The sequence below is a fragment of the Zeugodacus cucurbitae genome, chromosome 5 (assembly GCF_028554725.1).
Source record: "Zeugodacus cucurbitae isolate PBARC_wt_2022May chromosome 5, idZeuCucr1.2, whole genome shotgun sequence".
Classification (NCBI taxonomy): domain Eukaryota; kingdom Metazoa; phylum Arthropoda; class Insecta; order Diptera; family Tephritidae; genus Zeugodacus; species Zeugodacus cucurbitae.
In genome coordinates, this window is record NC_071670.1 from 20504707 (window position 1) to 20521131 (window position 16425).

General features: G+C 35.0%; 1 protein-coding gene across 2 annotated transcripts in view; it reads left to right on the forward strand.

The window, feature by feature from the left end:
• LOC105215046 (uncharacterized) overlaps nt 1–9979 on the forward strand; it is a 51574-nt gene extending 41595 nt beyond the window's left edge. For both annotated transcript variants that reach the window (XM_054231044.1, XM_054231045.1), the window contains 7 exons: nt 49–363; nt 3269–3476; nt 5460–5660; nt 6160–7232; nt 7293–7594; nt 7752–8044; nt 8100–9979. In XM_054231044.1, coding sequence (XP_054087019.1) covers nt 49–363; nt 3269–3476; nt 5460–5660; nt 6160–7232; nt 7293–7594; nt 7752–8044; nt 8100–8723 — 3016 coding nt within the window. In that variant the 3' untranslated portion in view covers nt 8724–9979. The remainder of the gene's footprint in view (nt 1–48; nt 364–3268; nt 3477–5459; nt 5661–6159; nt 7233–7292; nt 7595–7751; nt 8045–8099) is intronic.
• Nucleotides 9980–16425: the final 6446 nt, after the last annotated feature.

Genomic DNA, 16425 nt, shown 5'->3' on the forward strand with positions numbered 1-16425 from the left:
AACATACATTATTTCGAATAAAATAATTATTTTTTTATTTTATTTTAGACGTACGGCTGATGTACGCTCAGTTGGTTACTCTGAATTGTTTTCATTGTCTAGAGAAGATGTACTGGCCGCTATGAAAGACTACCCCGAAGCACAAGAAATTTTGCAAACTCTTGGACGAAAGCGGCTTATGGAAGTCCGTTGTGTAAATAAGAAGTACGCAAAAACACAAAATAATAATGAGCAATCGGATCATCCACGTGTATATAGCAATATTAATCGAAGCGACAGTAGCGAAAATAGTGCCTCAAAAAAAATCGTGTACAAATTAAGAAACGATGTAAAAGGAATACGAAGCATGCTTAAAAAGACAAGGTGATTTTCCGTACTGGGGTATAACACTATACCTATGTATGTATTCCATTTTTACTATTACATACTACGTTTATGTTTCATTTCTACACGGTTATATTCTACATGGACAAAGCCTATAAACATAAACACAAATACTCTACTTGAGGTGAATTCTGAATGGAATTAATCCGAGGCTGCCACGAAAATTTTTTTAATTTTTTTAAATTTGTTTTCAAAACACTACACTAATCCACTGAAATTTTAGAGTACACTTATATTATATATATTTTTGATTCAAGTTCTTCACATTGACTTTTATGACACCCGAGTTAACAAGTCTCCATACGTAAAGAAAATGTGTAAATGTGTTCTGCATCGAAAACTTTCAGAGCTGGGACACTTTCGTCCATTCGAACAACATGACCTAGCCAGCGTAGCCGCTGTCTTTTTATTCGCTGGACTATGTCTATGTCGTCGAATAACACATACATCCCATCATTCCACCGTCTGCGGTATTCGCCGTTGCCAATGTTCAGAGGACCATAAATCTTCCGCAAAACCTTTCTCTCGAAAACTCCTAGTGCCGTCTCATCGAATGTTGACACCGTCCACGCTTCTGCATCATAAAGTAGGACGGGAATGATGAGGGACTTGTAGAGTTTAGTTTTTGTTCTTCGAGAACAAAACCTACTCAGTCCATAGTAGCACCTGTTGGCAAGAGTGATTCTGCGTTGGATTTCAACGCTGACATTATTATCGGTGTTGATGCTGGTGCCTAGGTATACGAAATTATCTACAACTTCAGTGTTATGACTGTCAACAGTGACGTGGGAGCCAAGACGCGAATGCGCTAACTGTTTCTTTGATGACAGGAGATATTTCGTCTTGTCCTCGTTCACCTCCAGACCCATTCGCTTCGCTTCCATATCCAGGCGGGAAAAAGCAGAACTAACTGCACGGGTATTGTTTCCAATGATATCAATATCATCGGCGTACTTCAGTAGCTGTACACTCTTATAAAAAATTGTACCTTCTCTGTTTAGCTCTGCGGCTCGAACTATTTTTTCCAGCATCAGGTTAAAGAAGCCACACTATAGCGAGTCACCTTGTCTGAAACCTCGTTCTTCAAACGGGTAATTGTTATTATAAATTCTTCACGGTCGGACAATGGAATATCTGTTCCATCGTCGTCGATTGGGGAATCGGGTTCGTCATCTCCTGGTGTTGTACTTTCAATGCCATTCAGCAGGCTGGAGAAGTGTTCCCTCCACAAACACAGTATACTCTGGTCATCAACAACTAGATCACCTCTAGGGGTCCTATAGGAGTGTGCTCCGGTCTTGAAACTTTCAGCTAGTCGCCGGATCTTTTCGTAAAATTTTCGAGCATTACCCCTGACGGCAAGCTTGTCAAGCTCTTCATACTCATGTATTTCGGTCTCTTTCTTTTTTTGTCTACAAATGCGTCTCTCTTCCCTCTTCAGCTCTTGGTATCTTTCCCATCCCGCCCGTGTTGCGGTCGTTCGTAACATTGCGAGGTAGGCAGTCTGTTTTCTCCCCACTGCGAGAGGGAAATCCTCATCATACCAGCTGTTTTGTTGACTTTTCCGAAAGCCAATGGTTTCGGTTGCAGCTGTACGTAAGGAGTTTGATATGCCGTTCCTTATACCGACATGCTGATGAGTGCTCTCAGAGAGCAGGAGTGCAAGTCGAGTAGAAAATCGTTCGGCTGTCGGTTGTGATTGCAGCTTTTCGATGTTGAACCTTCCTTGTGTTTGTTGACGTGTGCGCTTTTCTACACAGAGTCGGGTGCGTATCTTAGCTGCTACAAGATAGTGGTCCGAGTCGATGTTGGGACCACGAAGCGTACGCACATCAAAAACACTGGAGACATGTCGTCCATTTATTACAACATGATCTATCTGGTTGCGAGTGATTCGATCCGGGGACAACCAAGTAGCTTGATGGATTTTCTTATGCTGGAATCTAGTACTACAGACGACCATATTTCGGGCCCCGACGAAGTCGATCAGCCTCAGACTGTTTGGCGATGTTTCGTCATGGAGGCTGAATTTTCCGACTGTTGTGCCAATACCACCCTAGCGTTGAAATCGCCAAGCACAATTTTGACATCGTGGCGGGGACAGCGCTCATAGGTACGTTCTAGGCGCTCATAGAAGTTATCTTATGGCGGGGACAGCGCTCATAGGTACCTTCTAGGCGCTCATAGAAGTTATCTTTGATCACTTCGTCCTTCTCTTCCGTCGGGGCGTGGGCGCAAACCAGCGATATGTTGAAGAACCTCGCTGTGATGCGAATTGTGGCTAAACGTTCATCCACCGGAGTGAATGCCAGGACTCGACGACGGAGTCTCTCTCCCACCACGAATCCCACACCGAATTTGCGCTCCTTTATATGGCCGCTGTAGTAGATGTCACAAGGACCCACCTTCTTCCGTCCTTGTCCCGTCCATCGCATTCCTTGGATTGCGGTGATGTCAGCCTTTACTCTTACGAGGACATCAACCAGCTGTGCAGAGGCACCTTCCCAATTAAGGGTCCGGACATTCCAGGTGCATGCCCTTAATTCGTAGTCCTTTAAACGTTTGCAGTGGTCGTTATCAAAATTGGCGTCTCTCATCCGAGGCTGTTTCTTCCTGTTCATTTTATGTGGTGGGTCCCAAACCCTACGCACAACCGCATAAGCGAGATTCGCCTTCTCACTTTAGCTCGCCTCCAAACGGATGTCTGTTGGCTACCCAGAGGATACTTGGTCTAAGACCGGAAGTCGTGAGCTGCTTGAGTCACATTCAAAAGAATGGCAGTCAGAAACTTTCCTCACTTACATGAACTTCTATATATGACTCCATCCTCTGTTTTTACATACTACTACTGCATATAATATATGTATATCATATGCACTTTCAGGACCCGAAGAAGTGATGAATCGTTAGAAATTCAACCGCTGCATGAAATCTTTAAGAAAGGCAATAAAACGACTTTGAAACGTATGTCAAACGTACGTTCTGATGAGAAGGAGGGAAATGAAGAAAAGCCGCATCAGGACAAAACACCTAGTCCAATTGGTGCAGGACTACCATTGCTCCAAAGGTTACGATTGCTCAAAGAGAAACAGGTAAAGAATATAACGACGCCTACCAAAGCCAATTTTATAAAATTAGCAATATTGTTATATATATATAAATTTCATGTCACATTGTTTGTCCGGGATTGGCGCCTAAACAACTGAACCGATTTTAATGAAATTTTGCACACGTCTGCAGTTTGGTCCAACTTTAAAGATAGGATATTATAGTTTATATTTCAAATTTTAATCGCAATGCCCATCCGTCTGTCCATTCGGCCAAGCGATAATTTGAATTGAAATCTAGATCTAGATCTTTGTGATTTTATTGTAGATAGGCAAAACCGGACGATTGCAAAAAATAAAAAATAAAGTTAAGAAAAAAATAAGACTTTTGCAGCCGACATTCACAGTACGGAAGGATATTAGGATTTACATATTTTTAGGTAAGTGGACGTGGTCACAGCTCAACATCCATCTGTCTGGCCGGCCGTTTGGTCAAGCAATTATTTGATCTGGATATCCAAATATAACTTAGCTCATACTTAAATCTTGATACTATGAGGTTGGTATTCTTGATGGCCAAAATCGGACTTATGCAACGGCTAAAAAATAGTATGTAGTTAAACAAAAAAGCTACAATTTAAGCTTTGAAATTCGGAACACATGATCTAGGTAAGGAAGATCATTTGTGGTTAATTGTTTGATAAATTGGCTAGAAAAACCAAAGAGTTAGTTTTGGTATATTTATCGCAAACCACTAAAGCTGACGGAAAACTTTGAAAGTAGTGAAAGGAGTGGAGTCTTCTCAAGATATTATTAAATAGTTAACCATAATAGAATTTAACATACATATACATTATCCACAGCAATGCATGGCCCGGCCACTAGTTGTTATATGTATATGACTTCGTCTTCTCCTTGTATATAAAATACATTAATTCTTCGTCTTTAACGTCTTTAAAACAATGAATTATTTGCATATTAGATAAATATCAAATTTTATGCAAATATTATTTTTATAATCTCGCAACAAAGTTGCTAAAGAGAGTATTATAGTTTTGTTCACATAACGGTTGTTTGTGTCACCCAGAAATAAAATAGTTAGATATTGGGTTATGTATATCAAAATGATCAGGATGGCGAGTAGAGTTGTAATTCGGATGTCTGTCCGTCTATCCGTGCAAGCGTGAAGTTTAGTAAAAATTTATATATCTTAATGAAATTCGGTATACATATTCCTTGGCACCCTGAGGAGGTTGGTATTGAAAATTGGCGAAGTCGGATCACTACCACGCCCACAAATGGCGAAAACCGAAACCACATCAAGTGTCATAACTAAGACATAAGTAAAGTTATAAAAGTAAGATTTGGTATAAAGGATCACACTAAGAAGGGGCATATTTGGATCTAATTTTTTTGGTTAAGTGTGGTTTTTTTCTATATATCTCACAAAACCAATTAAGCTATATGAACCAAGCTTTCTACAGTCGTTTCCCTTACGTACCCTATCAAATACCATTAAAATACAGTGGAACTTCCATAACTCGAACTTTTAAATTGGCAATAGTGTTTAGAAATCAAATTTCATACAATTTTCCTTCAACCTCTCATACAAAGGTTATGTTGAAAATTTCTAAAAGGGAGTTAACTGACTATCGAAAAACGTTAGAAACACTAAATTTTACAGGAGAAATGGCAGAAGGAACCTGCACTCAGATTTTTTTGCAAAATGGAAAACGGGCGAGGCGTCGCACACTTATGGGTCAAAAACCATATCTCAGGAACTACTCGACCGATTTTAATGAAATTCGTTACGTAATATTTCCGTATTACAAATGGCGAAATCTATTCACAACCACGCCTACTTTCTATATAACTCAATCACTTTATAATATATAGTGTACCTTGGTGGTGAAAATGAATTACATCAGCCCTCATATACTATATATAATGATTTTCGTTTTTCGGGAGTATAAAATGCTCCGTTGCACCCTAACTTACTCTTTCCATACTTGTTTACATTATTTTTAGGATCGCGAAGAGAAAGCGGCAAAGGCAATCACTCCTCAGATATCACCCCCGCATGTGCATATTGCCAACACATTATCGCCACAGGAATCAATCCAGGAAGAACTCGAGACTGAAGTAAACGAAGCCCTTCCGCTGATGCAAAGACTACAAATGCTAAAAAATAAACAGGAAACGACTACGAACAGCGACGTAAAGCCCGCAGTGAGATATATTTTTACATATATTATTTACACTAGCATAGTATTTCCACTACTATAGAAACGTTTTGAGACATTCATAACATTAACATTAGTTGAAATGCATATTTAAGAAGATATCCTTAAATATAAAATATTAAATTCTTTATTATTATCGGATTTAAAATTAGCCTATTGGAAACATAAATAAAAGCTAGGTGTTGAATAGCTAGATCATCTGACCATATACATCCTTCGACCTTCACAGTTTGGCTTGGGAAGCAACTCTTCTCTCATAAGCGAGGTCTCAGAGTTGTGACTCTGTGGTGTTTCTAAAATAATAATCATAATATAATAAATGTATGGAAATAAAACACAATAACATTCGAATCAAAAGAATATTATATACATATGCAGGAGTCGTATATATAATATTAGAAGTGTTATACTATCTAAATAAAATAGATATATGTATTTATAATAATCAATCATAAATAATGTTTATATAAAACATTTTTACACAGGTCAAACACAATCCGCCTGTTACTTTGAAGCAAAAGATACAAATGCTTAATTTTGCTGTAGCGACAAAGGCAGATCCTACGGACAACAAGTCGAAAGACGAAAAATCGACGACTGGAGATATAGGTCAACAGCAGCCCGGAAAAACACTTGATGTGCAGAAACATATTAAACGCGACCTAGGTGCAATTAATAAATCGTCAAAGGCGGTATCAGGAATGTCATTAAAACTCATAAAACCGTCCATAAACACCTCATCAGAACGCTCAGATAGTGATATGTCTATTAAGCCATGGTCAAAACTTAAGTTAGCGACGATAATATCAACAAGTTATAATAATTTAGCAAAATTTTCCCCAGGAGACTCAGATACAGAAGCAAAAACATGTTCTTCAACCGAAACATCCCAAACTCCTGATCAAGGGCCTGCGGTTTTGACAGCCACTACAACATCTACAAACACTCTACATTCTGCAACTGCGAGCACTCTTAATACAAACCTGTCACAGGAAACAAAGATTTTAGAAAACATACGGAAACACACGAAATCTTCATCAGCAAATCATGCAAACGAAAGCAGAAAATCGTATCACTCTGTTTTTGATTTATCGCCGGAGTATAGCGGTTTACCATTCGTAAAACGTCTAAAAATCCTGAACGAACGTCAGAAGTTAGAAGAACTTGAAAAGGCATTACAAATTCGAAGTTTTAGCTTGGACAGTTCTAAAATAAACAGTCAACTCGCAGTGCCAGAACCGTTGTATCGTTGTTTCAGTGATGTTTCTGAAATGTACTCGCAACTTTTTACAGCTTATGAATCCAGTTCATCCAATTCGACGAATACATCATTGTCGAATAACAACAATGAAAGAAAAGACAAATATATACCACCTGCCTATTTACCTCTTAGTCCCGAGCAAAATGAAACTTCCGAACGGCAAAAGTTAAAGTGCATTTTACAGAAACTCCGTCACAGTTCAGAGGAATACAAAACTGGTGTTCAAAGTGGCAACGAAGACTCATGCGCGAAGGAAAAACCAAATAAGCGGTTGCTAAGAGAACCGACATTAGAAGGGTATGTGGCTAGACATAGTATGCTAATGAAAAGTATAACGATCAAATCAACTCTTTCTAGTCCACCCAACAGCGCTCACAGAACTATTCAAGATGAACAGTATAAAACCTTACGAACGGCTAGTGAAGACGAAGACAAAGACGTAAAGATTTCTCGCGCGCCCATAATTTCCGCTTTTGGTACCAATAAATACTCCGAAAATCCATCGTTAAGTGGCGCTCATTTTAAAGCCATCTCAAAACGACGAAATACACTTCAACTTAATAATAATATGATGCAATATACTCCGAGCCCATCTCATTCGAATCAACGCACAACAAAACGATTGACAACAACGATTGGGGACTCGATAAGAACAGGAGGTACAATTCTTTTTTATCTCAACTTTTTATTCAATAAATAATTAAATCTATGTCATTCTCTATCTATGACGAATCTCTTTGGGAGAATTTGAATTGCAATTTATTTAAGAAATTAGTTAAATAGGCTAATTTGAAATTTGATTTTCTTCTGTTACAGAAATACTCAACATAGAAGAGAATTTCAATCGTGTATGGAGTGAAATTAATAATGTAATTAAAGATCACATTACAGAAATGCATTTAAAATTCGAATTACAATTTTCGGTGATGGCCCGAGAAGTACGGAAACGCGATGAAATTATTGCAAATCTACAGTCGAAAATTAGAAATATAGAATTGAAAACATCCTCGCCACGAAGAAAAACTGATCTTAACAAATTATGGGTGGATGCAGATCTAAAGTCAGAGGACCACGCCAGCTCTAGTTCATCAGCAGAACTACTCTTTATGGTATTAATATTATTATTATAGAAATTATAAAAAAAAAAACAAATTTTAATTGCAGCGAGGAGACTCATTGGATACTGTTTTTATGTCATCTCCACCACAAGTTCAACGGCACAGTTCGTCACCGATATTTAATAATTTTTACAAAGACTCTTCTGGATACATTTCTTCACGGAGTTTGTATAAAAATAAATCGGAAGAGAATATCACAAGGGGCAAGCAAGAAAAGAGAAATTATGTTGTTTCTGTGTCAGATCTCACCGGGAATTTAGACAGACAAGATAGTGTTGTTCTTGATATTGGCGACAGTTCGAGTTCGAGTTCTTCTTCTAGCAAATTAAATATCAAGTATGAAGATATAGAGCAAAAAAATGTGGAAGACAATGTATTCGCACATGTGCATCACAACGATTGGGAGGTAAAAATGCTTGCTGCGGAAATGGCTAAACAAGAAAGAAAACGTGCGAATTCCACTGACTTCAAGAGTAGTAATTCAATTTTAAGAAGACGTCGAAAATTTAGTGAAACTGAAACAGACATTAGTGAAACCGATCCCGAAGTTGAATCCTTCTCTCTATCCAGACCTAGAGCTTCAAGTTTAGATCAATTTAATTTAAGATATGGTACCGGAAAAGACATTTTTAAAGCAATTAGTATCGATCGTGATAAAAATAAACTTTGAGATTTGCCAATATATTATCTAGGATTACATTATACACACATATATTAACAAAAACAAAATGAATGAACATGTTGATGCTTATAAAAAAACAAAGATGTCTTATAGCGCATAAGTTCGATAACGCGTAGAAGATGCTTTATAGTTTGCATATTCTGGTGAGAATATGTGAAAGAATTGTTGTTTTTTTTTTGCTGAATATTGAAAATGTTTTGGATTATTTTTTTTTTACTTGAAATGTAAGGCAAAATATCTTTATATATGTATACAAATCTTCTGTACGTGTGTATGTCATTGATCACCTCCTAAACGGCTGGACCGATTTTAATGAAATTTTTTGTGTGTCTTCATGTGGATTCGAGAATGGTTTGTAACCACCATTCGGTCCAATTTAAATAGTGCATACAACTTCTATATTTTATACATAATATAGAGTGGCCGAAAAAATACTACATACACCCTCTGTTTTCATTGGTGTGAAAGTTCAAATGCTTTTTGGTAAAATCTGTTGATACAGTTAATTTTCTATTTTTTTCTATTTTCTATTTTTCTAATGCCTAAAAAATTCCATTATTTCAAATTAATTAACAATATTATGAAAGAAAAACTCTGAAAATCCGTTGACAGAAGTTTACATACATTACAAAAATAACTGATTTTAGTGCGAAAATTGTACTAACTTCATGATATTAATTGTTTTAGTACTGTCCTTCTACTCTAGGTAATTTTTTTTAATCTCACCAATTCATTTTTTCTTTTCCATATTTTAACAAAAAATGTCTTATGTCAACTAAAATAGCTTTTCGCATAGGAATATAGGCTATTTAAGTGTCAAACAACAATTAAATTCAATAATATCCTAACAATAACCATTATAATTAAAAAAAGCTAACGATTCATTACTACAACACTTGCAGTGTATTTATTATGAGCTCGTAGATTTTTGTCAACGGAATTTTTGACTTTTTCTACATTATCACTCGCGGAATCAGAGCTTTAGAAACTATAAATTTTAAATTTGATTTCATTCATTTACCAAATTATTACTTAACTTTATTGATTTCTACTTGTTGTAATCGATTTATTTATATTATGGAGAGTTGTTAAAGTGAAAGTTCATTCGGCAAATCGCCTTGTTGTCTAAATTTTAAAACATTCATTTTTGGAAATTGGTCACAAAGTACATACATACATATATGTATAATGCCTTATTTGGCATCTTTGTTCTTTTATATCATGAATTTACATACAAACAATACGTACGTATACATGGTATTCTGATTTAATATTTTAAAAGTTTAGACGATAGAAATGAAACTAATAGTTAACATAAGTACAATAAAATATATATAATAAGATGTTCACAAGTCATTCCATTTCACCTTCAGTCTTCAACTATCAACTTTAAAACAATTCAAATATTAAGTATTTACAAGCAATAATGATGTTATATTTAACTAATTGCTGATGAGCTCACTCATTGGTAGTAGATGAAATTCCACAGTGCTTTCTAAAGTTCCATAGAAATGTGTTATATAGAACGACTTGTGAACTTCCTGAATATGTTACACTCTTAATTATATCTTCTAACACATATAAAAATACTCTTTATATGTATATACAAACGTTTCATTCTTTTTAACTCTTTCTATCTATTTCAAAATCTAATTCGAACCAATTGGCTAGTATTTAATGAAGGTGTATACAATTACAATTGTTGGCAATCGAGGTTGACGATTTTCAGATTTCTTGTTCACAGATTTATTAGATAACTTATCTTATATTTAAACTCTTCGCCAGGTCAGTTTTCATTTTTTCAACAAAGCAAAAAGCACAGACATTTTATAAAATTTGTCGCATTTGTCGATAAAGGGCAAAGCAGTTTATCGACGGAATCAATGATTGCATGAAAATTTTCGATGGAAAATCTTTATCGTATCGAAATCGAATACGCTGCGGATTCAATGATTTGTAGAGCTATACTTTCAAATGGGTATTGTTCTTAACTTTACAATAGAAACCGTATGCTTCTCATTACGAATTATCGATCAAATTTATTTTGCCTATCCAAGTGTAATATCCTGAAAACTTGTCACAATAGTTAGTATTTATTGAAATGCTTTAGTATGTGAGGTACTGGTCGGTGATGTAATGAGTCATAAGCTGGATATTTCATGAGGTCAGAAACAATGTGATTTTTGTATTTCAAGTTGATATAATCTGTTTATATTTCGAATACTCCGTTTTTTATACGATTTTCATCTCATTATGGCCCGAAAAGCTCAATGAGATAAAAATAATCACTCTCCATAGTTATGCAAGTCTTTTGATATTTTCAGATTCTAAACACAACCCTTGCAAAGTTGGCGGTAATATATTCACATATTTTACATTTTGGTTTATTTTATTTCTAAACTAGTGTTCTTGGAATAGAGATAGAAAAACTAAGTTAAAAAAACTTTCTTCTATACTAATTGATATATTTTACAAACAGTTAAAAAAAAACCGGTAATACACATAACAATCTCCTATTAGTTCAACATAGACCACTAAAATGTGACCAAAAACAAAATCTCTAAGAAAAACTTAAATCTAAGTCTATAATCTATAAGAAAATAAAGTACCATAATTTGTATGTGCTTATACACATCTATAATGTAAAAAAATCATTCATAAATTGCTTCATTACATTCAAAGTTTTTTCCGAATAGTTCATTAGAAATTCGACAATTTCAGTGTTTAACCAGTATTTTTTATGCCAACTAGGTTATGTAGTACTTACATGGAACTCAATTATATATGCATGCATACAAAATTTGCATTACAAATTACATGTGTGTAGAATTGTTTTGATTGTTAACAACAAGCAATGTAGCTACTTTAAAATTTTAATTATGTAGTACAAAGTAAACAATTATATTATAATTATCGAAATTTTTAGTAAAAATGCCGAATAATTTACTACGCTTTTTGATTACCTCTATTTTGGAATTATATATACAGACATGCATATATATATAAATATATACATATATAATATATATATATATATATACGAACGGTAGAAAAAAATTCCATTATGCATATGTTTTTAAGATATTAAAAAGCTGTTAGTGCCAAATGAAATCGACAAAACTGGCTCTGTATCAGAACCAATAACCAATGAGATGCCAATTAAACATAATTAAGATGATTTTAGTTGAACGATATACATAAGCTTATGCATATATACTAAATTCATAATTGCATGATAACGTTATTGCCGGTTGGGAAAAATTTATTATATTTATAAAAATATATATTTTAATTAGAAATCAGTAGAAATTTATAAGATTTTAATTATTTACTGAAGTTACACTGGAATAGCTTTAGTATTCCAGTAATTCAATATATTGTAGAAGAATAGAGCTGATCGGAAATAAAATACTTAGAACTATATGGTATATTAGAATCCACCAGGAATGCCAAGTCATAAAATAAGTACCGTTAATGAAACTTGCAATCGGCGAATGAATTTGGATATAAATAAATTACCATCAAATTTATTGTAACTATTTAGTACATAAGGACTAGCAATGTAAATACGAGTTACTTTATTTTATGAAGTATTATGATGTAAATATAAAAACTAGGATATTGAAAACTGACAGCTTTAATAACTTATAGTAAAATTATGAAAACATATTCAATACGTTACATTTACAATAAATTAATAAAAACCGATATGCACAGTGTGTAAACCCTTACTTTCAGTATTACATATTCACAATAAAATTTTCTATATAAAATACTATAAAATGCTTATTGGTTCGTGATGGATAGCGTTCGCCAGGTGAAATTCGTATTTGTGTTCGAAAATCATTAATCCAACAATAAACTAACAATGGAGGCCCATTTTCACATCACTAGGGGACTGGGATCATCTCACACTCATTCACATTCCTCTTGAACCGTCCACCCAAGATCACACTTGATATTATGAAATCATTCGCATAGTTTTGTATGTGCAACTTCGCCAAATCATCGGGGAAACCACGTCCGATAGTTGCGATTATTTTCATGTTCGTCGATAAAATATCTACAATTTGCCAGAGGTATGTAAACTCCCTCTTTATTAGCATCTAACTGTAAGGTGGTGACCAGTCTGTCTAGTCCATTTGCTTCGCAGTTTCAGGAATACTACTATATCCTGGGGCCCATTGCAGGTGTATCGTGAAATACGATGTTAGTGTCACTAATAACTCCAAGCATTATTTCACTATCCTAGATGATATTCTATGAAACTTTAGTGATTTTAAAGACTCTTGGCTATTCGAATATATATGTAGATATGTTTCTCACGTTAACACTATTTTTAACAGAACGAGAAGTGGTAATCTCCACTCGATCCGGTAGCCCGAAAGACACCACCTCCCACTAGTTGGTCTAGTTTAGATCGGTCTGTATAGATACTTATCTCTGAATCTGTGTTCACCTTGTCCTTATCCCACTCCTCACTAGAAGGGATGGCTATGGTTGGGTCCGTGTTTATATTCATTTCTGCAGGATTACGAAAGACTGTAATATCTGGTATAAATGGGAACTTGACGAATATAATACAATGTACGTTATTGCAGCTTTGCTATAGAGAAGATTCTCTCAGTCTGAGTGCCGATTCCGGTGTCTGCTACTTACAGAATAGGTCTATAAGTAGTAAATATAGAACAACTTCTAGTGCGTTGGCGTTGTTCTGTCAACTCTCCGTTGGAAAGATCAGGTAGAGAGGGACCACTTTACACTTGGGATTTCCAATATCAATATCGATTCGGCTATAATCGGATAAACGGTTTCTACGCCAATTACATACATACATTCTTCTTCTTCTTGACTGGCGTAGACACCGCTTACGCCGTTATAACCGAGTCCACAACCGCGCGCCATTTATTCCTCGCTTTGGCAGTTCGGCGCCAATTGGTTATACCAAGTGAAGCCAGGTCCTTCTCCACCTGGTCCTTCCAACGGAGTGGAGGTCTCCGTCTTTCTCGGTTTCCTGCATCGTACACTTTCGGAGCTGGAGCACTTTCGTCCATTCGAAAAACATGACCTAGCCAGCATAGCCGCTGCCTCTTTATTCACTGAACTATGTCTATGCCAATGTAATAGGACCATAAATCTTCCGTAAAAATTTCTCTCGAATACTCCTAGACATGGTTCTCATTTACTACTCCGTAGCAGCAAAATTTCTAGAATTATTGCTATGCTATCGCTACCGCTCTCACTTTGCCAGGAGCCACAGCATAGCCATAACATAACAATGTAAAAGTATGTGCTCTATTCTGCTCCGATTTTGTTAGGTAAAAAAATATAGCTGGAGCGGGAGCAGGAGCAAAAAATTAAATTCTGCGCTATGCTCTAGTGTAGTGGTAGCAAAAAATTGCTAGCGGTAGCATAGCAGAACTAATGAAAATTTTCATGTGCTACAGCTCCCGCATGTGTTTGTTGTTTGTTTTCTTTTTTTCTGTTTTTCTGTCACCAACAAATACGTATATCATCTATTCCAAATGTATTACAATACTCAATTACTATGAATTTTCGAAATCAATTTTAACTGCATATACTTCCCCTTTTTCTATATATATATATATATTTACCACTAGTTTAAGATGTTAGGTTAAGTTTTAGGCTACACCATGAAACTTTGGTAATCAATGTCAACAAATGCGTATCGATCCTTTGTACCAAATTTCACTTTCATAGCCTAAAAATCATAGTACAAAAAATACTAGAGAAATTAATTATTAATCATGCATATCATTTAGGCGAAAATTAAGAATGTATGCTAGATTGATGCCTTAAGGGGTAACGGTTTCTGGTTTTTTCACAGTTTTCATCTTAAATTGATTTTTAGTCACTAGCTTGCTTTCAAAATAATAACATTGTATCTGTATGTTACAGCTGGGTGACGAATATTTTCTTTCTTTTGTGGTTTTTATTTAATTTGTTCCGGACACTCACTGATTATTCTATTCTATAATATGAGTTGATAAAAAATCAAATCCACTGATTTCGATCGTTTATATATGACAATAAAATACTGCGCGATATTCAGAATATATTATTATTATTTTATTAAAGGAAATTAAATCTGGATCAAAGGTAACGCTACTCAATAACTACTACTACTACTATTCCACTCTAACAATCGGACACTCTCATGACCGGACGCGGAGACTTTTTTACTACTTTTTATTTTCATTGCCTCTCTTATGCGAACGTGGTCCTCTCGATAAAGGACAAGGAACTATAATTACTGAATGAAAGTGTAAAAAAACAGCAAAAAACCTCTGATAATTGAACGCTGTATATTTTATTAAGGCTTCATAGGACAACGTAATGATGTATACTGTTTTTCAAAAAAGTATGAGTGGAATTAGACTTTTATGTCGTGGACGCTTTTGCCATATCACCGTTATTGGCTTTAATAAAACTTTTAAATACAAATCAAAAGGGTCAGTTTTCGGACGACTTTTTGATTAATCGACGAAATTGACATTAAATTAATAATGACAGAAATGTTACTGAAAAACGAAGATCTAAAGGAATGATGTGCTTACGACTCGGGTCGAATTAAATTAAATTAAAAAATAATTAATGTAGACTTTAATATAATATAAAATATAATATGTATTTACACAAACGATTTATTGTAACTATGATAGATCTCAGAAGGAAAATAAAATATGTATATTAAATGATCAAGAACTTTAAATTATTTAAGAAGAAGTGTGTGTATAAATAGCTAAAATATAAAATATCTAAAATAATAAAACTTAACTTTGTACGGAAAATAACAAATTTTGCGCAGAAAACGAATTATGAAGCGCTTTTTTGATAGTTGAGACGTTCTAAATAACGGCTAACTAAAAACTTAGTTTCAGTTCGGTAACCCATAGTGAGAAGAGCATAGTAAAACCTTCCAGTACTTATTCCCACTCAAAAAGTGTAAAACATACCCGGACTCTTTCATTAACACAAAAAAAACTATATTAAATTAAGTAAGTGTTTTTACTCTTTTACACAATGCATATTCGCAACTGGAAGCGAAACTGAAATTTTATCGTTTAAAGAAAATTTACTAGTTCATAGCACTATCTATAGGTAACTTTTCGTACACCTGCTCCAAACTTTCCTAGCATGATACCGAGCTTTTCATGTGCACCGTGTAAAAAAGTAGAATAATGAAATATTAATTTCCACCCAAACTTGTCTCATCGTTCTTCTTTCGCAAAGAACTTGTATGTACTACAAACGAAAATAATCTATACATTTCTTGGAATGAAAAAGTCTTATTTTTGTACCACTAAAGCAGGCCCTCCAAAGTCGAATTTCACTTGCTCGCTAACGAGCACGAACACGAGCCGCAACAAAGTTGCAAAGAGAGTATTCTAGTTTTGTTCACATAACAGTTGTTTGTAACACCCAAAACTAAACGAGTTAGATTGTCTGTCCGTCCGTCTGTGCAAGCTGTAATAATTAAGATGTCTTGATTAAACTTAGCACACTTGTTTCTTGGCACCATAGGAAGGTTTTGAAGGTTTCGAAAATGGGCAAAATCGGACCACTGCCACAAAATGGCGAAAACCGAAATAACAGAGCAATGGAAATAAAATTTGGTACAAAGGATCGCGCTATGAAGGGATGTAATTATTACATAATCATTGGGCGT